The sequence below is a fragment of the Manis javanica genome, chromosome 7 (assembly GCF_040802235.1).
Source record: "Manis javanica isolate MJ-LG chromosome 7, MJ_LKY, whole genome shotgun sequence".
In the NCBI taxonomy this organism is placed as follows: domain Eukaryota; kingdom Metazoa; phylum Chordata; class Mammalia; order Pholidota; family Manidae; genus Manis; species Manis javanica.
Genome location: NC_133162.1, coordinates 17,070,741 through 17,097,588, shown reverse-complemented (window position 1 = coordinate 17,097,588; position 26,848 = coordinate 17,070,741). Strand labels below are relative to the sequence as shown.

The window sequence follows — 26,848 nt, the reverse complement described above, 5'->3', positions numbered from 1 at the left end:
TTGGTAGGATCTTGTTTGGTGACTAAGGTTTGAATCATAAGATTGTCTTTCTAAGTTCCTTCTTCCAATACCATTGCTCTGGGAAACTAACAAATCATTAAAAGCGTAGAGCTCTACAATCAAAAGAAACTCTAGAAGTTCAGAGTTTATTAAAAAATATTAGGAAAAAAGAAACCCTTTAAGATGTTTGCAGTGACACAACAACCTATTTTTTGTTTGAGAATCAGGTGTAACACTACCAAACTTGAGCCTTCTTTCGTCCAAAGTTTTGGATAGCCTACATATAAAAATATAAGAAAGCAGACTTAAAGAAAGAAAATTGGCACCCAGATTTGTCACCTAAAAACAAGTCCTATTATGGAAACCATACATTCGTTTGCCCTCAATTAGAGTTATTTTTTGTACAAGAAGAAAAAATTATTCAATTTTTTATTCCAACTCTGGTTGAAACAGTTAAAAAAAAAAGTTGTTCGAACTCTGTGAAGTAAAGAAATTAGATTCAAGTGGCCGTAACTGAGCTCGCCATCAGATTATTGTGCCAGGTCCCCTTTTATTCCCCCCACAGTGGATAATGTGTGCTCATTGTGATTTATCTGGAGCCGGTTTCTTTTACACTCTCCGCCTATATAAGTCGAGCTAGGACTAAGCCCAGAGATCTGGGAGCACCTGAGAGGCAGCATCCAGTCCGGAGAGAATGAGCCAGTCAGGAACATGAGCACTGCCTGCATCACTGACGTCCCCGGTGGTATGAGCCCCGCTTTCTTGCCTGTCAGCACAGACAGGAACCTTTGGGAATGGAGTCAGCATTATTGATCTCCCTTGGAAGCCTCCCCCAGGATTGTGTGTGCTGCTTTGTTTTCACCCTTGGTTTTAACTTCTTGCTCATGTTTCTGACCCAGAATGATCGAGGTTCGGGCTCTGGCAAGACTGTGACTATTTGGCCAGCTTGGTTTGGCCACCTGGTAAAGACCAGGTTCTGAGAAGCAATGGTGATGAGGGCCTTTGTCCTGTTGGCTGTCTTTGCGGAAGCCTCTGCGAGATCATGCACTCCAAATAAAGCAGGTATGCCCTGGTGCTATCTTTTTTCCTGGAAAATTTTCCTGAAGCTTTCCTTGCAAAGCTCAGAGATCTGTGATTATCTTGTTATCAAAATGTAGTGTCATAGTCAAGTAGAAGCACTGAAGGTCCCCGATGCCAAACTTTTCCCACAGGAAATAAAAATGTACTGGATAAACTTAAACTATTTTAAAATTAGAGAATGCTATATAGATGGGTAGATAGAATAGATGATTGATAGATAGATAGATAATAGATAGATAGATGATAGATAGATAGATAGATAGATAGATAGATAGATAGATAGACAGACAGACAGATGGAAAGAAAATGTCCACTTTTTTTTCCATTTTCTATTTGACAACTGAATTTCTGTCCTGTGTCATAAATTACTGTTTCACAGTATTGGGTATGAAATGGCCATTTTTAATTTTAAGTTATGTGCTCACTTTCATGGGATTTGATATATGTATTGAACAGATAGATATAGATATAAGTGCAGATATAGATATATAACTACCCAATCCATCCACTCTGATTTCAGATATATTCCTTGAAATAGACTAGACTAAAGTTTAAAAGTGTACCAATATTGAATACATATTAAGTATAGTGCAGATATTATACAGATGTGGCAAAAACTATAAAACTTGAACTTCAATGATTGAGGTTTGGGGAAAACTTTCATCACCACTCATGAAGAATAGTGAGGAAAGCATTTTTAATCAACTGCTGTGCATGTTCAGGTGTGGCTGGAACCCACTGTTCTTTATGTTGATGAATACGATTATCATATTTGATTTCAAACCATGTGTATCTTCTTTCCAGATGTCATTCTTGTGTTTTGTTACCCCAAAACCATCATCACCAAAATCCCTGAGTGTCCCTATGGATGGGAAGTGCATCAGCTGGCACTTGGTGGTCTCTGTTACAATGGGGTCCATGAAGGAGGTTATTACCAATTTGTAATCCCAGATTTGTCACCTAAAAACAAGTCCTATTGTGGAACCCAGTCTGAGGTAAGCCCAGCCCAGGCCACATCATGAAAGTTGCTAAGATGATACAACTGGGCCCAGGAATAAGATGTCTGCTCAGCACCCATATAAGGATTCAGAACCCACCAGTTTCCTCTTGAGAGCCAATTCCAGCTCTTAATTCCTGCGATGTTAGCGTTAGTTAAATTCTTGTCTTCTGCCCAGTTTATGTGATCCTTTGGATTTGAATCTCATTCCCTCCATTTGTTACCACAGCCAGCAAGGCCACCTTCTGTGAGGAAAACAACATACATTGCCCACCTCCACCCTGCTTTGAGTCCTCAGCATGTGCCCACAAGCTGCCACCCTTCCTGGGTTGGATGGGCACAACATCCTCTGTCCAAGACTTTGAAGTGGTAGTAAAGTGCCTTTGGAAAATCATTTTAAAGGAGTAATCAAAATATAACACAATTCATAATTGGGTCTTATGAAGTACCCAGGACAGGTAATCAGAATTAAAAGAAATGACAGATGACCTCTCTCCAAATATCCTTATGTGACAGAGGAGAAATCTGAGACCTCCCGACAAAGTCACTAGTTTGGGCCATAGAACCAGTAAGGATGTAGTCATGAGGGGAGTCATTTCCACTATTGATGTCTAGCATTCTTCTTGCTTTGCCTGCAGCAGATTGAATATCAAACAGGTCTCAGAAAATAGACCAAAGAGCCACTTTCTCTTCCTAAAGTCCCCATAAGGATTCATTCGGTGATTCAGTGCAGAGTCATGAGCATAATTAACAAAAACATCACATCTTGAGCATCCTGGTAAAATGGACTAGAAAATACCTGTGTGGGCTTAGGCAGGCCACTTCTCAAGTGGATGTTCAAGATCCCTCCTGACACTAATGTTCTGTGGTTTTAGAGTTCAACAAGTCAGAGGAAGAAGTTTCAGAAATAGTGCTTATTATTGGAAGAAGGAAAGAGCAGAGAATGAGACAGCAATGTTCTAGAAACAGGAGATGCACAAAGGCATTCAAGTAAGATTACTTGCCCAGGGAATATGGATACAAAGTTGGTGTTGAAAATAGAGATTCTGAGTCAGTTCTTTTTGGTCAGAAGCCCAAGGGGTATATGGATTTCTTTGAAATGTACAACATTCATCTTAGATTATTTTAAGCAATCTTAGTTGAACAGACTCAGGGACTCTTTACAAAAATTATCAACTCTCCCACAAACAAAAAGAGTGGGTGTCCCTGTCAATGGCAGACATTCATGTCCTCCCTTTAGTTTTTTTGAGTCATCTTCAATCACTTTTCCTGGAACCCTCATTCCCACCATGGGGGTACAGGCCACCCTAACTGCCCTCTCCCTTTCTCTAGTACAAGCCCCCCATCTACCACTTCTACAGCCACATTGTTTCCAATGATAGCACAGTGATCATAAAGAACCAGCCCGTGAACTACTCGTTCTCCTGTACCTACCACTCTACCTACTTGGTGAACCAGGCTGCCTTTGATCAGAGGTAAGCTGCTCTGAGAGTGCATGGCTGGCAGCCATAAGTGTGTTCTGCAGTCCCTGTCAATCAGGCATGTTTCAGTCCTTATGCAAAATTCTCTCCCCTTTTCAGAGTGGCCACTGTTCATGTGAAGAACGGGAGCATGGGCACCTTTGAAAGCCAATTATCTCTCAACTTCTACACTGTAAGTGGCCTCCAGGTCCCCATTACTTCCCTGTGGTCGGTCCAGCAGATAATGGGATGCTTCCTCCGGGTGTGCTCTTCCCTAAGTAGCCTGCAGAGCTCCGTTCTTGAATTCAAGTTGAGGCAGCAGCTTTGCTCTGGCGTTAGACCTCCCTAAGACTAGATGCGGCAGAAAGGTAGATTCACAGATGGAAGAGAAGAGCTGGAAGGTGCCACACAGATATACAACCAACCTTCCATTTTACAGATGAAAAAAATTGAGGCAAGAGAGATCCTGTGAGTTGCTGAAAGTCAACAGACAATAAAACAGCTAATAAATCTAACTCTTAAACAAGATTAGTTTCCACTACAACCCACTCGAGAGATTTATATTAGGATCTAGCTCTTGCTAAAACATTTGACAGGAGTAGTGGGTGTCCTACCTGGCACAGGGCTCAGGACCTCTGCTGCCTAGCTCTCTGGTCTCCAATCCCTTCAGTTAGTGGGCTGCCTTGTTCCATTTGGGCAGGCTGCCTGTATTGACATTGAAATTAAGGTACACTTAGTCTCCCAAAATAAAGTGCTCCAGAGAAACTAAATATGCAATGGCCATTAGCCCAGCTGCCCTCCTGTTTAGAAGGGGTGCTTTGTTTTTTAAACCTGCAGTTTCCAGTGAAGAGGCATATACATAGTGACACTAGCCAGCTAGAGGAAGGTAGAAATAGAAACTTTTACATAGAATACTAGAACTGGAAGATATCCTTAAAACACATCATATCCCACCTCTTCATTTCACAAAGCAGGTGACTATATTACTTGGAACTCCACTGTCCTTGAACGCTTGGAATTGTTTCACCGGCTCCCTGGCAGCTATTAACCCTGCTGCCCTCAGGAGGTGAGAGCTAGACGGGATCCTAGAATAACCTAGTCCGTTTTACAGATGATGACCTGAAGTCCAGCAGGAGGAAATGGTGGGCCTAAGACCCCCACAGGGAGCTAGGAGCAGGGCGCAGTCCAGAACACAGGCTACCTGCAGATCTGCCTGCTGTGAAGGGGATGGTGCTGAAGCTTCATGACCCCTCACTCACACTGGCCCCTTTCAAGTCTCCTGTATCTAATTTTGTATTCAAAGTTTTGATTTGTTTTATTGAAGAGGACTCTCTAAATTACATAAGCTTTAAAGTCCTACAAAACCTAAATCTGCCTCTGGGCACACACCACCGGTGGTTAAGTCCTGAGAAGGGGAATCCCACAGAGCCCCGGGGCCTCTAATCAAGAGGGTTAACTCAGTGGGCACTGCCAGGGAGAAGACAGCATGGCAAACCACTGCAGGAAGTGGTGGCTTATCCAGAGAGAAAAAATAGGCTTTACACGTGGTCAACAGTCTCCGGGGATGTTCTCATAACAGGTTGTCTACTGAGTCCCCCTCTAGATGGACATGATTGTTACTTTAACCAGTTAAGATTATAGGCATGATCCTATGAAGATTTTTATGACAGTTGGAAACAGAAAAGCATTTAGATTGTCAAAAATTATCACCCACCATTAGCTATGTTGGGCTGTTTCAGACAGAAATATCAAATCTTAGAACTGGAAGGAGCCTATTTATTTTTTTAAGAAAAAACAAAACTTAAAACTTAAGAGGAACATCCTCTGAGCTGGGTGGACAGACTTAACAGGATACCTCCTTGAACTGTTCTACAAACGAAGCTAAGATATCCCCTGTGGCCCACCAAGATCCTTACAGGACAAATGGGCCTCAGCCGAGGGGGTTCTGCTGTTACAACGGAAACTGTACTGATTACTATTCCCACCGTGGGCTCGGCTTCCTATGCCTGACCCACGCAGTTGGTCTTTTTCTCCTTTTTTCTTCCGCTTTGAGAGCATTCTTGTGTGTTTCTGAAGCAACAGCTGCTCCCTGCATATATTTCCATCAAATTACCAGAGACAGAGCTGTGCCCTAGATTGCACGATGAATCAATGCACAGCTAATTGCTTAGGATTCCAAGAGCTCCCATCCTAGGCTCCGAAACCACCAGCTCTACTCAGCAAGCTTCCCCTCTTTTCTCTATGACCTCCCACTCACTCCTGCCAGTGGCTCATGGTTGGTATTCTTGGTGAGAAGTCACCGTGGCTTCCAATCCCAAATAAGGGAAGGTAGTCAGCTTGCAGGAAGGGCCTTGCAATGTGGTTCGAAAATAGTCCTCGCCATCAGCCTACTGTATGAAGTCTGGTTCCACCATTTACTAGCTGTGGGACCTTGGACAAGTTAGTTAACCTCTCTGGGCCTCCTTCTCTCCATTTGTTAAATGGGGATAGTAAAAGCACTTACCCCATAGGTTTATTACGTGCACTAAATGGTAATCCTTCTGAAGCACTTACCACAGTACCTGGTATAAGGTAAGAGCCTGTGAAAGTAGCCATTCTCATGACTGTAGCCTTTGAACCCATTTAAATGGAAACTGGGAACTCCTAGCCCCACCATTGGTGCCTTTATAGGGCTGAACATCAATGTCAGTGTCGGATTAGGCTGACTTTGATTCAGCTGAAATACTGCTGACCATTCCTCTTAGACAGAGACAAATGAAAAAGCTTGGGGTGGAACGAATGCAAGCACCAGTGGCCAAGATCATAGACTTCCAGAGTCAGAACAAGCCGCAGAGTAGTTAACTGTGACCTTCTACCACAAGTCCAAATTCCTTCCGCAAGATTGCTTGGGGTGGCTCTTCACCTCTTCCAAGGACAATGGCAGGTCAGGCCTTCCCATTTTAGGTCAGTATATGAAACCTGACATCCTGAACTCTGACCCCTTGGTTCTGGTTCCGTTTTCTGAAAGACCATGTAACGCTGCAGCTGATGGTCCTTAACTCTCTAAGCTTGTCTTTCCCAAGCTAACCATGACCCACTCAGCATCTTAGTCTGTCTTCTCTGAGTACGATCCACTTGGTCAGTTTCTTTATTAAAAAGCAGAGCCCAGAGTGGAAATGTTATACTCTAGACCTTGTCAGACCGATGCAGAGCACAGCGGGTCAGGGGTGACCATCGATGCTCAGCAAGACGCTAGGAACACGTTCTAGGATAATATTAGCTTTGGATAGTTTCCTCTCACCTCTGTTCCACACTGAGCTTGGGAGCAAAAGCGGCCCTCAGATCTTGCCCAAATGAACTGCTGTTAAACCAGAAGGACATCCTAACTTGTGTCATTAGCCGGCTGTGACTCGGCATTTTGGTCGGTGAAGGCACTGGATGGCACGATTTTTCAAGGTTCTCTTCCTTCACTACAATGAATGAGTAGTTTATGTGAGTCTTGCATTCATTTGACTCTAGTAACAGGGATGCCAAAACAAACTGTCCAGGTATTATAGGGGGAAGCTATCTGGAAATAGGTCCCTAATTTTCATGTTATAAAAACACAGGGGGAAACCATTGCTGATAATTGCCTTAACTTAGTAAGGTGAGAAGTGGAGAAACTCTTTTCCAAAATTGAATTAACAGTGTGGATTCTTTTCCCCACTTTGTAACATAATCAGACAGGTTCCTCTGTGACAGAGGTATTATTCCAATATTCCAGTCCTCTGCTGGCTGGGTCCTAGGAGATGGAGTGGGAGAAGCTCCTCTGGCGAGGCTGGGGACTATAGTTGTGGTCCCCACATTAGGTCCCATATTTGGAATCAGTCTCTTGAAATATATCAGGTCTCAGAAAATAACAGGGAACATTAAAAACCTCTGTAAATCTGCCACGTCAAGCTGCATATTAAGGGAGTAAATCATTCATGACTAAGAACTTCTTGTTTAATTATTAAACCATTTAAATGGTGCAGGAGGCTGACAGATGTGAAGAAAATGGTTGACTTCTAGATGACTCAGTCAGGGACCCCTGGCTGGACCTGAAGTAATAATAATGAAGTAAAATAATGTAAGAGCCACTGGAAGATGATTTCTGAAGCCTCTCAGCAAATTCTTTGAATTTGATCCTTAGGGGGTTAAAGTCCATTTTAACTAGATATCCTTGCTGCCACTGTTTACCTATTGCAGTTCTGCAAATCTCCAAGTCCATGAAACTCAATCATTTAACTAGTATCCTGGTTTAAGCCTTATGCTTCTATTACATAAAATCACCATCATAAAAACATTTCTTCAGGACAGGTGAAGAAAAAGGGTATTCCCATTTTGAAGATGGGAAAACTAAGACCAAAAAGTCTGACTTGCCTTGAGTATGTCTGAAGTTAGTGATGGGAGCTAGAATTAGCCCAGGATACTTGTCCTTCCATCATGATGTTTTGTCTCTGGAAGCTAAACTCAGAGCAGCTAAAGGTTGATACTAGAGTCAAATGAATGCAAGACTTAAAGAATGGAGAAACAAGTCTCCTTTGGGTAAGTCAATTGGAAACACTACTATTATTCTCACCCAGAGCTCACCCAGAGGTGCCTGATGAAGATGGCAGGCAAAGACCACATGTGCCAGACCAGTGACTAAAGGCTGATGCTTCTGTGCTTGAATCATGCCAATGTCTGTCTATTGCACACAGTCTACTGGAACCATCCCCATAGCTCTCTAACTTCATCTCCTGCCCCCCCACTTCCTGCCTCGACCCCACAAACCCCTCTTTGCTCACCCATGCTCCAGCACATTGGCCTCCTTGCTGTTCTGCCAGCTGCACATACCCCTGTGCCTTTGCTCTGGCTAAGCCCTTCCTCCCTGGAGCCTATGAGCACTAAATCAGTGTTTCTTAGTATCGGTGCTGCAGCCGGAAGCACAGGTTTTCTCACTTTCCTCAAGTCTTGGCTCAAATGTCACATTCTCAATAAGGCTTCCCCAGCTACTGTATTTAAAACTGCAGCTTACCGTCCCTCACGTCCCCAATCCAGTTTACCCTGCTCTACATGTTTTATAGTTTTTTTTACGTAACTACTACATTCTTTCTAACATACTCTATAATTTGCTTACTTGTGGTCTATTGTCTGTCTCCCCTACTAGAATGTCAGGTGGTTGGAAACAGAGATCTCTGCTTCGTTCTCTAGAATATCTCAATACGTAGGATACCTGACATAGAGATATCCCAATAGAGAGAGCACTGCCTGACACACAGTTGGTGAGCAACCAGTGGTCATTACTGTTGTTGCAGTTAACTGTACTGGGAATCAGATCATGAAGTTTCCAACTCAGCTGGAATCTGCTCAGGCAAAAATAGTAGTGGAGGTGAACAAAGGCCAGGCATGGTGGTGCATGTTTGGTGCCCTGCCCTTGGGTGATACAGTGAAACACAGGGCTTCGGCACTCTTGGATTCTGCTTTTTTTCCATCATCCAAATCTTGTTCTACATTGGCATTGATGAGACACAGAATCAAGGCTCACTGTGACCAGGAAATCCAGCGTGTAATGTTCTCTCCCCTCTAAGATGGCACCAGTGCCCTAGGAGGTCTCCCTGTGGTCTTACGTGCCTGCGTCTTTGGGCTGATTTCCACCCCCATCCATCCCACTTCATCCCCTATTAGACCCAACTGCTCAGTCTGAGAGGTCATAATGTCCAGTCTCGATTTCCTTCCAAAGAATGCCAAGTTCTCCACCAAGAAAGAAGCCCCTTTTGTCCTGGAGACATCCGAAATCGGTTCAGATCTGTTTGCGGGAGTAGAAGCCAAAGGGTTAAGCATTAGGTAAGTATATTTCCTCCATGTTTATGTTTTTAAATACAAAAAAAGGAAAAAAAGACCAGCCAAGAGACTTTCTAATCACCAGATGTTTCTAGGCATAAATTCTCTGGCTCCAAGTGATGTGTTTGGTTTCATTCCTAGGTTTAAAGTGGTTTTGAACAGCTGTTGGGCCACACCCTCGGCTGACTTCATGTATCCCTTACAGTGGCAGCTGATCAACAAGGGGTAGGTACCACTCTCTGGAGAACAGGGCTGAGAGGTGGGGCCGGGTAGATCCAGGGTTACTCTGGTTGGATAACTTGGGCAGAAGAGGCAAAGCCTCTTGGGGTCACTTCAGTGACATCTTCTGTGCTTCCAGGCTGAGTACTGATACTAACAAACATTTTTTACATAAATATAAAACTACATATTTATATAGTGCTTTTTAGGTACCAGGTACTGTTCTGAGACCTTTATCATGTATTAACTTACTTGCCTTACAACAGGTAGGTAATTATTGCCATCCCCATTTTCCAGATGCAGAAACAGGCACAGGAAGGGTTAAGTAATGTCACACAGTGTGTGTGTGGGGGGGGGGTTGGCAGGGGTGGGGGGTGGAGTGGGTTCAAGTCCAATCAGTCTAACACCAGAACCCTGGTGAGGACTAAGTTAGATAATCTATGTAAAAAGCTTAGCATGTAGTACATAGTCAATATCCAATTGATTTAAATAATGTCATTGTTTTTACTATTAATTAAGTAGATAGTGGGGAGCTCTTAAAATTTTCTACTAAAGAACTGAAGTATTGCACAATAGAAAGGTGATTCTGGAAGCTATAGGTAGAATAGTTTAGAAACAGTGCACGGGACTAGGAGAACCAGATCAGAGGCTGCAGCGTCTGAGCCAAAGGTAATAAAGACCTGGTCTGAGGGGTAGCCAGGTACATGGGAAGGTCATCCAAAGGACAGAGAAGTGATCAAAATTTAGCAACCAAGTGGATATGGGGTGGAAGGCAGGACGGGGCAACTAGTGTGAGGACTATGTGACAAACCTGGTTTGTACTGCTGAATCTGTGGGCTGTGGAGGTGTGGAATTGTTTGCTGTGGGCCGCTGGGGAAGAAGGTTTCTGGATGAGGGATTCTCCTTGAATTCAGGGAAGGCATGTTGAGCTGGAGATGACAATTGCCCAGAAACACTTAGAACTGTAACTTTGGAAAACAGAGGAGAGATTGAGCTAGACTGGAGGTGTGGGCAATACCCCCACAACGACCAGTAAATACAGAAGAGGCCGTTCCCCAAACCAAAGCAGCCCAATGAACACGTGTTTACTCAGTCACCAGGGGTACATAAACATCAGGGTCAGGGACAAAAATGATTAGATAACAAAGGTAAAGCCCCTTTGGACCTTTAACTATTTATTTTTATTTAACAAACACTTTTACAGCACTTACAACATACCAGACATGTTTTAGGTAGGTGCTTTACAAATATTAATTAATTTAAATGTCATTAAACTACCTATAAAGTAGGTAGTATAACAACCATTATTTTAAACATGAGAAAACCAAGGCTTAGACAGGTTAGGAAATGCCCAAAGTCTAGAACTAGCAAAAGACAGACGATCTAAGGTTCAGACTAAGGCAGTATTATTGCCTAAGTGGTGTGGGTATGAGAGGCCAGCAGAGCCCCATCTAAGCAGCCCAGCAGATTCATGCAGAGATGGGAGCGTGACTTAACACATACTTTACATCTGACATTGAATGTTTCATGGTAGTTCTGTTGATAATGGTGCAATCAAATGAATTCAGGGAGATTCTGAAATAAATTATTGACCTGCAAGGACCGGAAATTACCATCGGGCACTGGAAAGCTCTCTGACAACGGCCGCCCAGGGCCAGGGTTTCGACCAATACATGGTATCATCTCCCTGCAGACAGTACCGGCGCCACGGTTCGCACCTGGCAGATGTGTAATACGGCAGAAAAGAGGATGTTTGGGGCTTTCTGGTTGTCTACAAAAGTGGTCCTCAAACGCTAGCATGCACAGGGATTCTGTTACACATGCAGGGGCACTGCTAACCCGCCGCATCAGAAGGCCACAACCCTGGTGGAAAGGCAGCAGTGCCAGGGCCCTGGGCCCGCCCATGACTTGCCTCCTCCACGTCCCCAGCAAAGCTCTGCTTACATTGTTTCCCTTGGCTGACACTGTGCCTCAGACACTCCAGCCTCAAGGAGCTACTGTAAGGAGAGCTTCATGTCTTCAGTTCGTACAATGATCTCAGGTTTGTTCACCAACTGATCCTCCAAGAGTCTTGTTTCACAGCTCGGAAAACACCCCGAGCTCAGAGGCCACCCTAAGGGAGCCCAGCTCTGACAGCTACTCCAGACACAAGGCACAGCATTCCCTCCTCTTTTCACCCAACTAGCTCTCAGAGCTGGCTTTCCTTCATCCTATCTCTACTTTGGCCCCTAACATCCAGTTTTGATGGAATGGGGTGAGGAAGGGCACCTCTTGAAGGCTCTCTGGAGTAGCTGGACCTCTGTCTGGTGTGGCTGGTGAGTCTGATTGGCAAGAGTCAGAGACACATTCCGGGAGTTAACTTTGGGATTCACTGTGGTGCTGTCCTAAGCTCTGGGACCCATAGACCTTTGTCCACAGAGGACAGACACTGGGCTTCCTTGTCACTTGCAGACAACAAGCCCCAATACTTGTGCGGGCCTCACTGTACATTCCCAAGAAAAATTGTGCCTGCTCTCAATATCTGATTGAATGCCTGGCACTTAACTAGAGAATCAGTATGTGGTAAATGAAAAAGTATTTTGCTTAAACCTGGATTTTTTTATCTCAACCCCACTGACATTTTGGGCCAGATAATTCTTTGTTCTGGGAGCTGTCCTGTGCTCTGTACAATGTTGTACAGAAATCCTGGCCTCTACTCACTAGATGTCAGTAGCATGCCACCCCCACCCCCAATGCCCAGTCATGACAAGGACAATGCCAAATGTCCTCTGGGAGACAAGATTCACAGGTGAGGACCCACTGCCTTCAGCAAATGCCCATGGGTATCATTGTTTTTTATCATTTATGCCAATTATTACACTTGGGACTCTGGAACTTCCCAAATACTACATTAGAGAATTTAGGAAATAATGAAAAGATACAAAAAAGAAAACAAAAACTGTCCATAACTCTAGCACTCCACAATAGTCAATGTGAATACTTAGATGGTAACCTGCCAGTCATTTTTTCTGTTTTTAATATTAAAAATATAACCACATTTTTACAAAGGTAACTATATGACATTAATACAGAACTTAAATAGTACAACATAGATTCAAATTCCCAGGGGCAAAAGCTCACAATACACACAGAGAAAAGTGTTTGGTGACTCGGGCTTAGGTGGCTGGGGCATTACTTTGCAAAATGCTGTTCCCAGAACCATCGTCTTTATTTTGTATATGTACTGGGAGTCTGTACATATCCCAGACCTTCAGAGAGCTTCATCTCTTGGGGATTCCACTTTGGGACAGAAGTGGTGACTTCCTAGGCGTGTGGCTTCTCATAAGGCAACCCTACCCCCACCCCAAAGCTATAACCTGTCTGTAGAATACGGACTGTCACACCTATCTCATTGCTCAACTAGACCTCACAGACGTGAGGCTAAGTGAGGTGCTGCCAATCAAAACATTTTGGAAGGATAACATGCTGTGCAAAAAGCCAAGGGGAGTGCTGTTGTTTTCTATGGATTTGCCTCCTTGTGGGAGTTCAGGAGGTAACATTTTCTCTCTATACCCTGCCCCCATATGCTTCAGCTGTCCCACAGATGAGACAGTCCTTGTGCATGAGAACGGGAAAGATCACAGAGCAACCTTCCAATTCAATGCTTTCCGGTTCCAGAACATCCCCAAACTCTCCAAGGTTTGGTTACACTGTGAGACGTTCATCTGTGACAGTGAGAAGCTCTCCTGCCCAGTGGTGAGCCACCTCTCCCCAGAACAAAAATGTTACCCAAGGGATATGGGGTAGTATTTGACAAGCTGTGTATTCAGCTGGGAAATCATAACCAGAACAGTTTAGATGTGTGCTGAGGACATTCTGGAGGAAAGGCCACTGGATGTGGGGGGAGACAATCCAGGTCCTGTCTACCCTGCCACCAACAGGCTACATAGTCTGACACATGTCACTTAACCTCTGGAGCCTGGTTTTCTCACCTTTAAGGGCAGAGTGGTGAAAAGTAATGCTGCCCTTCTCTTTGCAGAGATCAGTGCCAGGTAAAGGAAGTGATCACAGACATGGAAATACTTTGAAAAGTTAAAAGCACAAGGAAAATTCAAAATCTAGTGGTAGCAATAGGCTCTGGATGGAAGCAAAAGGTGGGTATTTTTAACTGTTGACTGGCCGGCCTGAGGGCTCATCTCTGGGACTTGAGCTGGACCAGAGAGATGCTGTGGAAATTCCACACACTGGGTCACAGTTGATCTGACCACATGGGAGAAAGAGACCAGCAGGGGACTGTGGCTTCACAGGCATGTTTAGTGTAGCCCAGGCCGGGGGTCAGTTTTGCTCCAAGCATTTCCCACAAAGAAGTTGCAGCAGGATCAAAACAACATGTGCAGTGAATTCAGGTGGAAGACAGGTTTCCACTGCAACCTGGTATGAACCTTGTCCTTAGAACAGTGATTCCAAAATATGGTTCACAGCAGAAATAAGAGTAGACTCTCTATTTCTATTGGTTCCTTTGGCCAGAAGGTGGTTGCTTATGAGCATGAATAGAGAAAGGGAAGGGAGCAGAGACATTTAACACCTGATGAAAGGATAATAATTGGCACTACGTTTAAAAAAGAAAAGACAATGAACCAGAGCACATTTTGCAAGTGTCCATATCTGCAGTCATGGTGAAACTGTAGGGAAAGCCTTACTTATCTAATGAAATTGTGTCAATCCCTTCCACACCCAGTGACCTCTTCCAGCTTGTAGAGGTCATAAAGTAAGTTCTCTTTCTTTTCTCAAGTGAGAGAGGAGATGAGATACCTCTCTGAGTTGTTAAAGGTAATAAGGTAACCGATATCTGTTGGCTGGGGAATTTTGACTATATTAAGCTTGTGACTTTTTTAAATCTCTTGTCTTTCTCCCTTGACTCTCCTCTGTTCACTTTTCATCCCCCCTTCCTCTTTCTCCCTCTGCTTTTCCTGGGTCCTCAGGCTTGCGACAAGAGGAAACGCCTCCTGCGGGACCAGACCGGGGGCGTCCTGGTGGTGGAGCTCTCCCTGCGGAGTAAGCCTCTCTGTTTTCCAAATGGTTGCACCCACTCCGGGCTGCGTCCACAGGCACAGCCGGTTTGAGCATTTTAACTGACTTGCCAAACCGGCTGTGCCTGTAGACACAACCTTTGCCTGCAACTTGAGTCTTCCCAGCTGGGGGTGGGGAGCGGGGTAGCTCTGGCCACACCAAGGAGTGGAGGTTTGTTAACTACCCTGAAAAGCTCCATCTGTGGCCTAAATTTCAAAGCCCACAAGCAATTTGGAAGTGCTGGGCTTCCAGACAGAATACAGTCAACAATATAATAGAAAAGGAAACATAGCGGGAACACCCAGTGCAAGTCGACAAGATTCTATTGAGTAGCCTGTGCTGGGCCTGACCTGGGCTGGGCACCGGGGTTTCAGAAATATAGGAGACCCACACAGGGGCCTGTCCTCAAGAATTTACCATCTAGCAAGGAGAGCCGAAATGCTTACGAGACTACTGTTAATGGGGGTGGGGGAGGCAGCAGGATTCAACTCTTTGCAGGGCTTAGGGAAGACCTCTGTCGGTTATCTTTAAGTATGACCTGAAGAGTGGTGTGACATGAAGGGAGAGCAAGGCTTGTTGTGGGAAGGCTGTGCCCTTAAGAAGCTAAACTTAAAGATGGTTACCAAACTATGACCGGGGCCAAATCCAGGCTGCCACCTGATTTTGTATGTCCTGTAAGCTAACAACAACTTTTACCTTTCTACGTGGTTGAAAAAAAATCAAAAGAATGATATCTCATGACATAAAAAATCATATCAAATCAAATGTTAATGTCTATAATGTTTTGGTGGAACACAGCCACACTGGTGCATCTAGATACTGATTCCAGCTGCTTTCACGCTGTGGCAGCATCAAGTCGTTGGGGATAGAGACCATATGACCCATAGCCAGAAAGGTCTCCTGTCCGGCCTTTTCCAGAAAGTTAACCAAACTCTGCCTTCGAGAGTCGAGGAGACAATGGTGTAAGAGTAAGCCTGGGTAAATCCCACTAGAAGCTTTGCCTTCAAGACAATGGGGGCCTGTTGGTTTAATGGGGGTGGGGGGATGCCGTCAGATTTGTATTTTAAAAACATACTTCTAAGATTTCTCCTTCTCCTCCATGGTCTTTTTTTTAAACCTTTGTTATTCTCTTTCTTTACTCACTACAGGCAGGGGATTCTCGAGTTTCTATAGCTTCTCAGGTAAGGAAAAGAGGGAATGCTGGGAAATGTCATGGGGCAATGCCTCTGTAAGGCAGATGTGTGTTTCAAAAGGAACTTACTTTTGGCCCCAGCAAAGGCTATGTGAATTAAAAGTTACTCTTTAAAGCACTTCTGAGTGGGGCAGTCGGGGATAGAAGTAGAAAAAGATCTCTCCAACCAGCCCCTGAACTCTGAAGCGAGGGAGGGGCTGGGGAAAATTAGGTGAAGCAGAACTGGAGCCTGCTTCTCAGCAAAGACATCACCAGGCGGCTCTGCTTGGGCTCCTGTCAATAACTATTTCTGGGTCCCCGCTATAATTCTGCCACTCATTAACTGAGTGGCCTTGGGCAATGACCTCATCCTTCTATAACCCAGTCTCCACAAAAAATCAACCTACTAATTACTCCTTTCACACATGGCTGTTTTGTGGATTAAATATTATAGCTAAAGGCACCAAACAATGTCCAGCACACAGCAAACATCCAGTAAAGATCAGCCATGATTGCTGACTGTTCTAGGCACCATTCTAGGCAATGTAGCTACTGTGGTTTGATAGCAGGTAAGGAAGGCCCTGTCCTTCCCGGTCTGTGTGATATGTTGGGGCAAGTGGTGGGGGAGAGAAATGATTTTGAGAGCAGCCAGGGAAGCCTCTCAGACGGAGAAACATTTCAGCTAAGACCCAAGCCCTCACCTGAATGATGAGAGGGGCAACTATGTGCAGAGATGGGGTAAGACAGTACTATTTATTAACAGTCTCACAGATGAGAGTCTATTCTCACAATTACAGAAAATCACATAAACCAGTATTTTAAGACTCCAATCCTAGATTATCATTTCTAAAGAAAGTTCCATGGGGCAAGCCCTCTGTGAAATGTGCCATCACTGTCTTATCGAAATCTAGGTAAGGTCGTAACCTAGGTTTTTCTGTTAGGTCCTTTACACTGATGAAAGTGAGCTATAGAAGCCCCAAAGGATGAATAAAACTGCCTCTATGTAAAATGTGCAGAGGTTTTATGAAAACCTGCCTAACACTTACTGAGTCAGCTCTGTTGAGTTGTCCCTGACACTTGCAGAACTGTTTCTGTCTCCTTTCCTGTCTGGTTCACAGATGCCCTCTGTGCCCTGCTCGTGATGCTGGGGGTCTGTGCTGCGCTACAGGAGTCAGCAGGCAGGCAGCTGCAGCTCCTCCCCAAACCATCTCCACCGATGAAAAGCTCACATTTATTGTGATGCCAAAAAGAACAAACAGAAGACCATACTGTTAGGGAGGAGAGAATTGCATTTTGCCAAATATGTGTTCCAGTGATTCATGAATTTCAGTGACTGATTTTCTTTGGTGCTCCACTTCCTCTTGTGGCTTCCTGTGGCTCTTAGATCCTGCCAGCCTCTCTTGCAGCTGGAGGAGGAGCCTCCTTCCCCTATACTCAAGTCAGGGAGTGGCAGATTCCTTTGAAAGCTAGTCTAATTTTAAAACTAGCAGATCCAACCAAGAGCAGCTGAACACTTTGAGGAGGATGTAGAGCATAACCACAAAGTCGGTGCTAAGTACAGAGTGCACAGGATAGCAGCGCTGTCAAAGGGGGCCTTTGTCACTGATACCATGCAATTCTTATTCTTACCCAAGGACCAGGACTGAGCCGCCAGGCAGGGGTGGGGTGGGGTTCCAAACTTTCAAAGGATGATATGGAAATCAGACTGAAATACAGTAGTTTTGCTCCAACCTGAGTCATAAAAGGAAAACAATTCTTGAGAACCCCCCAGTGCTAACCTAGTTTGTTTTTATTATAGTTTCTTAAATACATAAAGTCATTTTTAATAGCTGATACATTTTTCTAAACTCAAAAGAAAATTATAAATAGGAATGAAACTACAAAAAGAATAAAACTCACATTAACATGAATTAACATCATAATGTGACATTGCCTAAATAAAATCACTGCTTGCAACATGCCTGTGGCATGACTGCCATGACAGGTTCTCTGAAGCTTGTCAAACCGAGGCCTACGTACTCTTGTGATGGGCAGGGCTCTCACTATTCTTTTTCAGATTTGACCTATTAAGAAAGCTTCATTTCTGCAAAATGGTTTGATCTCACTTGGCCTTTACTTCAACATTCAAGCCCATATCTACTTTTTGTCTTGTTAACTTATAATCATTAGATGGACCCTACAAACACAAACACAAATATGGGCAACAAAGTCACATGGGAACACACCCTGATAACACATGGCCCCACTCCAGTGATCCAGAATATGTTGATATTAATGATTTATGTTGTCAACAAAATAAAAATGAATGAACCAATCCTGACAGAATTGGCAGATCCCTGAGGATGTGCTGTGGACCCCAGTTTGAGGCTGGAAGCTGGGGTATAATAGGAAAAGCCAGAGTTCTAAGTTCTTTTTTTAGTCTTGTACAGACTTAGTGAGTGTATAATTGAAAACATGTCAGTTTGTATCTCTGTATTTAATGTAATTGAGAAGTCTGGAGTTCTATAGTTTGATGGTTCTTTTACAAGTCTGTTAATGAACTCAGAAGCTAGTTTTCCAATCTCTGGGGACATGAAGTGCATATTTGCTTAGCAAAAGGCCAGGTTAAAATGATTCAGTGTGGTCTAAACTGGTCTCAAAGCTTGTGCTCCAATCAGTTTGGGATCTCTTCTTCTTATAAATTCAGGATTTTTATAGTCAGGAAGGAGAGAAGATGTATTTTATTTGTTCTAGTAAAAAACTCTTAAGTAGCATACTCGTAGCCATAATCATAAATCCTTGGCTGTCATAGTAAAACAATGTTGTGTTAGTTTTGCTTTATTTTATCATAATGTTTAATGATCTGTATGTTTACCTGGTGCTATGGAATAAATAAAATGTCTTAAGATGAATAACCTACATTGATAGCTTGCAGTGTTCATATGTCATGTTGATAGCCAGTCTTCAACCCTTACAGGGGTTTTTCTACAACAAGAACTTCTTAGACTCACATATTTACCACAGACTCTCCATCATTCTATCCTACATTTACATTTCAAAAATACCAGCATTGTGTTTCTGATGCAAGAAGGTGGACATTTTTGTAAGATTCACATTTGTGGGAAAAGTCTTCTGAGCCATCCTGTCCCTAAAGCCTTAATGTCTCCCTCAGCAATTGGGTGTGTTTCAACCTAAAGTTAACTAACAGCCCTATGATGTTGGTTGCCCTCCATGTCTCCTCACTTCTCTATTAAGGAGTTAAGAGAAAGCACTTTCAAAACAATCTCTCTTGTAATTTCCCATAGTGCCAAACATAGGTGGACATTTAGAGAATGAGGAAAGAACACTCTCCTTTAGCTATCCCTGGTTGACAAGAGAAAAAAAAAAAACCCTGGATATAGATTTTAGGGAATTGCTCTTATCAAAATTCCTGCTTATGATCCCCTAAAGAGTCTTCCTCTTTCTACCCCTGGACTCTCTCTCAGAACTTGAGTAGAATAAAAAAGAATCCACCTATCTATGTAAACATGCATATATACACACATATGTGCTGAGTATATAATATACACACAAATCTCTTATCTATTGATCTTTGTTATATAGATTCATGTATGTGTGTATATGCATGAATATAAGTATATGTGTGTGCATGTGTATGTATATATGTGCACATATGTGCATGTGAATGTCTGTGTATGCACACGTGTATTTGTTTTCTGTGTATGTTATAATGATGCCAAATTTTATGTTATAAGGTTCATTGACAAAGGCAGAAGTAACTAAGTCTTTACTATATGAATATAACTTGTTTAAGCACATGGGCTAGGACTGGAAGGGAAGGAACACACACACATTCCATACAGAGATGGGATAGTAATATGCAATTGCTATGTCCCACCCCATCCATACGTATGTGCATTATTTTCTAATGCTCCTTAAATTTAACAGTATCTCATTGCTTCGGTACTTCTCTACTTTTGTACATGACTCTATTAACAGATTGCCTCCTTTCTCCAACTAAACTGGATGATGAAGGAAATTTCATATTCTCTTGTGTTCCTCAGTGGGGGGTGCCTGGAACTGAGTAAGTGCTCTATAAATGCTCCTTGAATTAATGAAATATTCATATGGTTGGATCGATGGAAACTGGCCCATCTCTCTAAGAGACCTCAAAGCAGATGCTGCCTCCAGAAGCCCTGATCCCAAATAAGAGGAGAAGTTATGAGACATGAGAAAATAAAATTTGACCTTTTGTCTCCCTGCTGGGGTAGCAAGGGAAGCTTCCCATCCTCATCATATAAATGCCTCCTTTGTTCTTTCTAAGTGTCAGTCAACAGCTTTCAATCCTTAGCACTGAAGGCCTGTGAGCAGCAGTGAGTCTACCACAGCGAAACTGGAATCTCGTAATAGCAAACAGTCTGTGAAGGTCTGAGAGTTCAGTTGCCCATCTCTGGATAGAAGGACAGTCTTGTGGACAAAAATGCTTAGGAGCTCAGCAGAGATGGGACTACTTGTAAAAGCACTTCCCCTAATTCATATTTAGCATCCCTACTGCAAAATAAAGGCAAGAATTCTAGCAAACCATTTAAAAACTTGTTATTAAAGGCTCTCAACCCACCAAAAGGTAGTTTATTTCCCTACAATGAGCTAAAAAATATATCTACAAAATCAGCTCAGAGATAAAGCAAAAAAAGAAAGCATTCCCCATCTCATTCAACAGGAAAATGTCTCAAATATGATATATTATTCCAATTGCTCTGCTGTAGTCAGAAGCAGTCACTCAAAACATGTGATGTGAGGAGTTGCAGGGATAAAAAAGAAATAATGTAAATGCATTAGTGGTTCAGTAAATCTATTACAAAAACCACTGAATAAAACAACACGGAATCCTATTTGTATAAAAGGGAAATACTCATAACAGAATGGATGGGTTCACCTTTGTCTGCTGGATATTAAAAAACAATTAGGTATTTCATAGATCATTGACAAATTCTACTTAAAATTCAAGCCTCAATTGCATCCTTTGCTCAGTGGGTGGGAAAGAAATTAAGCGATAAATTGAGAGAGGGATTTTATCCATTTGGAAGATACAGCACTCACAGCAAGTTAGAGCTCAGGACCAGGCCTTCCAGCCAGGGACTGCAGGGATCCTATCTGCTTGGAAGGGCCTGGTCCTGCCGGATTTCAGGGGTTGCTCACACCTTAGATAGAGACTTATCCCCTGAAACATTCCCGAGATAACCTCCTGGTATGGGCTCCTGTTTCCTTGCAGGCTGATTAACTGATAAAGAAAATAAGCCCTAAGGTTTAGAGAGCAGCCACCTTGCAAAGGGAGGCAGGGCAAGACAGGGCTTGTGGGCCTGGGCTTCATTCTTCAGCTTTCCCTTCCAGAATGAACTGAGTTCTCTGCAAATTTGCAAGCTAATGGGCTGGAAATATCTGGCAGCGTGGGCAGGCTCACTAGCGGGTCTGGGAGCATCAGTCCAGATCTGGACCCCCAGGAAACGAGGATACTATACGCATATGCAGTTCACGCAACTCCACATTTGCTCCAGGCCACAGACGTCCATGTGGGACAAGGCCAGCTCGATGGCTCCCCCTGCTGGGAAACCGACTAAATGCCCAGAACTATACGGCCCTCAATGGGATATTTAATGCATCCCACAGAAAGGTCCCCACAGGCTTTCATAGGACCCCACAAACATCTGTAAGGTAAATACTCACCTTATAAGATCTCTGGGACTTTAAGTTCTTCCTCAGTAAAGTTGGGGAGCGGAATAGGGAAGCCTTCTTTGCCTTTCAACCAGAAAGTTGTTAGCTCTCCCTTGCCCTGTGGGAGGCAAAGCGGAGCACGGGTGAGTCAGAGGAGAGGCTGCTTGCGAGGTACGGCCTCACCGCAGACACTTTGGGGCTCCCTTGCTTGTGACTGAAAATGTTGTTTGCAGCCAGAACTGCAATAGGCAGGAGCTGCCTCAGTGATGGAAAGACCTCATTATAGAAAAGTCAGTGATTTTCGTGAGATCGGTTAATAAGCCAAATGGACAGTCAGTGATGGCCTAGGGAGTGAGAGCCATTGGAGGCGAAATTTGTTTCCAAGAAAGTATTTTAAATAATAATAAAACCTATTGAACTCTCACTATGAGTAGGGCACTAGGTGAAGCATCTCACATATATGCTCACCTTTAATCCTCACAGCCACCTTTGAGGGCAGTATTATCACCATTCCCATTTTACATGATCAAACTGAGATGATAAAGCCCTCAAATCAGACAGCAATACTGGGAGGTGATTCAAAGCTTGATCTCTACTGCTGTATTCTAGAAAAATCTTCCTGTCACCTGAAGTCCTCTGACCAAATACAGCATGCCAGGGCCAGGCTCAGCCAACTGGAGGGTTGATGCCATCCCCTTCCGTTTCACTTCTTTCCCTGGACCCCCACATCCACCCAAACACCTAACATCATAGCAACCACTCCCCATTCCCACCACAAACATCTCTGAGACATTCTTGAGAACATCTCAAGAGGAGCAACCTCCACCCCAAAGGCTTGTGTTTGTTTATCAGAAAGATGAGACTGTATCATGGCATGTTTAAGTGACAGACTGTAGGCCAGGATGGAGGAGAAGGCAGAGGAAAAGGGAAAAGACACTTAAATCTATAGAGATGAGGTCCTAGTACCCCCAAACCAACGGGCTCTGTTCCCTCTCTCTAGGCACTTTAGACTTGGGAGAGGGGACGCAGAGGAAACGTGGGCACTGTAATTCCTGGGCTTGTATTTGCCGTTGCTTTCTGGGAGACTGGACTGGCGTGGTCAGGCAGAAGCCAGGAGACCACTGGCGGCAAAGAGAGCGGAGACAGCCACAGAAGGTGTTTTCTGTCACAGAGTCCACGTGTGACCATTTGGGGAGACTGCATGGTCCTCTCTGAAGGAAGAAGACCTGGCAGACATGAGAGCCTCCCCAGGGACCTTCGCAGTCTCCCAGAACCACAGGGCAGAGGTTCACGCATCCCACATCTCCACCAGAGACCCAGATGGGGCAGGTAGGGGCAGGTGTCCTGGTCTTACCTTGACTGGAATGGTGCCTCTCTTTTGCAAATCGTATCCTCCCAATGTCAGCAGGGTGGCTGCAGTGCTCTCAGAGACATGAATCCGGAGAGCTGCCACAAACCAGTTATTACCAAGTTATTGCCCAGTTGTGACTTTCTGATGGGTGTCAGTGGGGCAGGGGCTACTGTGGAGAGAGAACGCTGCACTGCTCACATTCGTGGCCTGCCTGCACCTCTCATTAAGCAAATCCCAGACAACATCTCTGAAGTCTGGGATGCTTGGGTGGGGAACCCCAACCATCCAGGCATTGCTCAGACACTGTTGGGTGGTGCTCAAGCTTTAACCTATTCAGCGTAGAAATGACCTCCACATGGAGGTCACTGGGCACCTCAGCCTTCCTGGCATGGCACCGGAGCTGGTACATATCACTGAAAATGCTTGTAATCCGAACTGCAACTAGAGGCAGGTTCGCAGCTATATCAGCAATTCCATTTTCAAAAGTTATCCTTAAAATCTTTACTTACAAGCCAAAAGGGAGGTTTCAAGCTGTGTTTGAGACTTGATTGATTAAGTGGGACAACAAAGTATTCGGAGGGGCAAAAATTTTTTGTGTGTTTATATATCATGGAAAAAGTACAAATTCAAAAGAATGTTAACCTAAACTTTTCAAAACTCAGGTAACTGAGTAATTATTTTTTCCAGCTGATAAATGTCTGCACTGATAAATGGCATATGTATGTCTGGCAATAATCAATGCAATAAAATTACTGTAAAGCAAAAACACATGAATCCCCTTGGGGTCCTTGGCCACAGATTTCTTCTGCATTACTGACACTATACTTTATGTAAAGGGATGGGGCAATGACCTTCCATTAGACCAAATCCAGCCTACAACCTGTGTTTGCAAATAAATTGTGACTGGAACATGGCCCCACCCAATCTTTTACATGTTGTAAATGGCTGCTTTTCACACTACAACAGTTTAGTAGTTGCAACACAGACTACAGCCCATAAAGCCTAAAATGTTTACTGTCTGGCTCTGTATCAAACAAGTTTGCCAACTGCTGCTCTTCGTTTCAGTGATTTTATTATATGTGTACTTGACTGTTTGGAACGGGAAGTCCTGGAATGAGGCAGTCATGTGCGTTCACGTGGCTCCGTGGAGAGCACAGTGCAAAACCCAGCCTGCAAAGCCTGTGATCTGAAGTGAATAATGATCTTACTCTCCAAGTGGGAAACAGTAGACACAATGCAAATGGGTCTTCTAAAAATACCCTCTGGTCAAAGACAGGGGACAGGAGGAACAGCAGTATCATGTTTGCAAAGTGCTGTAAATGATACCCACGCAAACTGCTGCTCTCCATTCTGGATGCCACGTTCACAGTGTCTCCAAACAGACAATATCTGGGCATGGTGATTCCCACTACGCCAGCCACCACAGGACCTGCAAGGGGGAGAACAGAAGGGTGTAACCAATCTGCCTGTCTCCAGGGCTGGGCTCCACAAGGCGCATGCCATCAACAAATGCATTTCGACAATTACTTGTTAAGTGCCCTCATAAGGCAAAGCTTAGCAATAGATCTTAGGGTTTATAGAAGGCAACTTACGGAACCCACAGACTTCTGGTAGAAAACAACATAGTAATCAATTGTTATGGACCGAATGCTTGTGCCTGACCTCCCTGATTCATATGCTGAAGTCCTAACTCTTGATGTGATGGTATCAGGAGGTGGGACTTCAGGGAGGTAATTAGGTTTAGATGAAGTCAAGAGGGTAGGGGCCTCATGAGGATATTAGTACCCTTCTAAGAAGAGGAGGAGACATCACACCTCTTTCTCTTTTTCTGCCATGCAAGGGCATGGCCAGAAGGTGGCCTTCTGCCAGACAGAAAGAGAGCTCTCTCTAGCTGGAAGCCTCATCTTGGATTCCAGCCTCCAGAGCTGTGAGAAAATAGATGTCTGCTGTTTAGGCCACCCAAGTGCATAGTATTTTGTCAAAACAACCGAGGTAAGACAGAAATTAATGACAATGTTTTTCACTTGCTAGAGATGCAATCACAGCAATCGTAGCACAAACATGGGAGTAATTAATTTGATTAGGGGTCAGGTTTTATTTTAGTAAAACATCAGAGGATAGGTAGGAACAGGTCCACCATCATAATATGCAGGGCCCAATTTAAAATGAAAATAAGGGACCCTTCATTCAAAAATGTTTAATAAGTTCAAGATGGTGACAGAAGAGCATTAAACCATGCTGGTCCCTTCTGCAGAGGTAACACGTCCATGAGTTTGACAAAAACAGAACAAAGTGCCTTTGATGCAGAGGCACAGAGTCAAAGCAGCCCGATATAACCGTCATGGCTTTGTTCTCCTCATTATTTTTGGTTCTGCACGTTGAAGTCTTTGTGCGCCTTGTTATTACCAGGCAAACTGGCTACCAGGAAATACACATGCAAAGACTACCCAATCTTTGATCTCCCCCGAAGATGTTACCACCCAGTTTCAAGGTTCTAAAGGCCTCAGACCTAGGACTTGAGTCCAGAACTATCTGCCACCATACACAGGCCACAAGGCCACCTGCCATCAGTGCCGCTCACCTGTGTGGAGGCCGATCCGGAGCCTAAGCTTCTCCTCAGGCATGTGCCCAATCTGGAAGTGGATGGTGGCATTGAGGAAGTGCAAGGACATCATGGCAATCTCCTCCACATGCTGGGCTCCATTGCGGATAGGAAGTCCGCTGGCTACCATATATGCATCTCCAATGGTCTCAACCTTAAGACAGCACAACAAAATGGACATGTATTCTCTGTGAGGGAGGCTGGGGTGGGGGTGGGGTCAGAGACCATGGCCCCTTGTTACTGATCCCTGCTTTGAGGCCCCATACTTCTAAGAGTCTCACTCCCTGACCCCTACTCCATCCAAGACCTAGCATTCCCTCAGGTTTCTGCTCTTGGCCTGGTTCTTCCACAGAGTCCTTCTTCCCTGAGCCCTCTTCCCCACAGTCACTGCTTCCTCCTCTGAAATCTGATAGTGGTAGTTGAGGACCATATTTCCTTAACACAGGTTCAAAACCAGTTAAACAGGCAGCAGTGTACTGATGCAGTAAATCTTGAAGGGTCACATGGATCCATCAAGTGGGATTCATCTTCCAACCTGAAATGCCTTCACTCAACACAAGGGCTTGTATATACACTTACACATATGAACACATTACACAAAACATATGCTTTATACATATATGTAACTGTATCTGCCTGATCTGTCCTCTTCTCTCCCAATCCTCCTAAGAAAATCAGCTTGCATTTCTCTCATTCACAAGGGAGAATAAATGACAAGTGTAAGCTTAAAGTTACAGCCTTTTCCAATGCATTTGCATTTTAGCAGAATCCAAAAATGATGTGGTAAAGGTGGAATTGCAGGCATTAGCCAGGTAGTAACCTGTCTCCTGGGGATCCCAAAATTACACAAAGTCCACTAGTACACAAATCTAACTGCCTCTAGGCTACCTCTCCCCACCATGAGCACATCCTTTAGAAATGCAAACTTATTTTAGTATTAGCTCATGCAAAACGTAACTGAGAAGGTAACATAAAGAGGAAATCCCAGAGGCTGCCCTCCTAGACAGTGCGGGCTGTTTTTGTTGGGTGTGCGTGATCTGCTCTCTGAGATTATCCATACCATCCTTTCACTCTTCAACAGAGGGAACATCTGTGGGCAATGCTGGGGGATGACCACTGAGAACATGTCACCAAGGGACATGATCTCACTGTCCCTCGGGGCTCCCTGGCTCCGGGGCCATGGAAGGAGCCCTGCGATCACGGCCAGAGCTGGTGCCCTTGTGGCTGCTCACCTGGCCTGTGCGAACACGGGCCCTGGAGTCATGATCTGGTCCCACTGGAAGTCACAAAACACCAAGAACTGTCATCACCACCACCTGAATGGAGCCAAATTACTGGTTCTTCTATCCTCCATCCAAAACTGTATTTCACTTTAGGTGACCGTATTCATACAACCCCAGCCTAG

General features: G+C 44.2%; 2 protein-coding genes across 2 annotated transcripts in view; one reads left to right on the top strand and one right to left on the bottom strand.

Moving 5' to 3' along the window:
• The window catches only part of LOC108408166 (guanylate cyclase 2G-like), an 82,994-nt gene that overhangs the window by 24,099 nt on the left and 32,047 nt on the right, over nt 1-26,848 (bottom strand). Inside the window, exons 18-21 of the mRNA XM_073241665.1 lie at nt 25,423-25,597; nt 24,172-24,270; nt 22,845-22,936; nt 21,503-21,608 (exon numbers count right to left, since the gene is read on the bottom strand). Of these exons, the coding sequence (XP_073097766.1) occupies nt 21,504-21,608; nt 22,845-22,936; nt 24,172-24,270; nt 25,423-25,597 (471 nt within the window). The 3' untranslated portion in view covers nt 21,503. The remainder of the gene's footprint in view (nt 1-21,502; nt 21,609-22,844; nt 22,937-24,171; nt 24,271-25,422; nt 25,598-26,848) is intronic.
• On the top strand, nt 794-17,526 carry TECTB (tectorin beta). Its single transcript, XM_017677986.3, has 10 exons — nt 794-1,062; nt 1,885-2,075; nt 3,410-3,552; nt 3,658-3,730; nt 9,260-9,363; nt 9,502-9,585; nt 13,152-13,314; nt 14,541-14,613; nt 15,777-15,809; nt 16,918-17,526. Exons 1-10 carry the CDS (start codon nt 987-989, stop codon nt 17,037-17,039), a joined length of 1,062 nt encoding a protein of 353 aa, XP_017533475.1. The 5' UTR covers nt 794-986; the 3' UTR covers nt 17,040-17,526.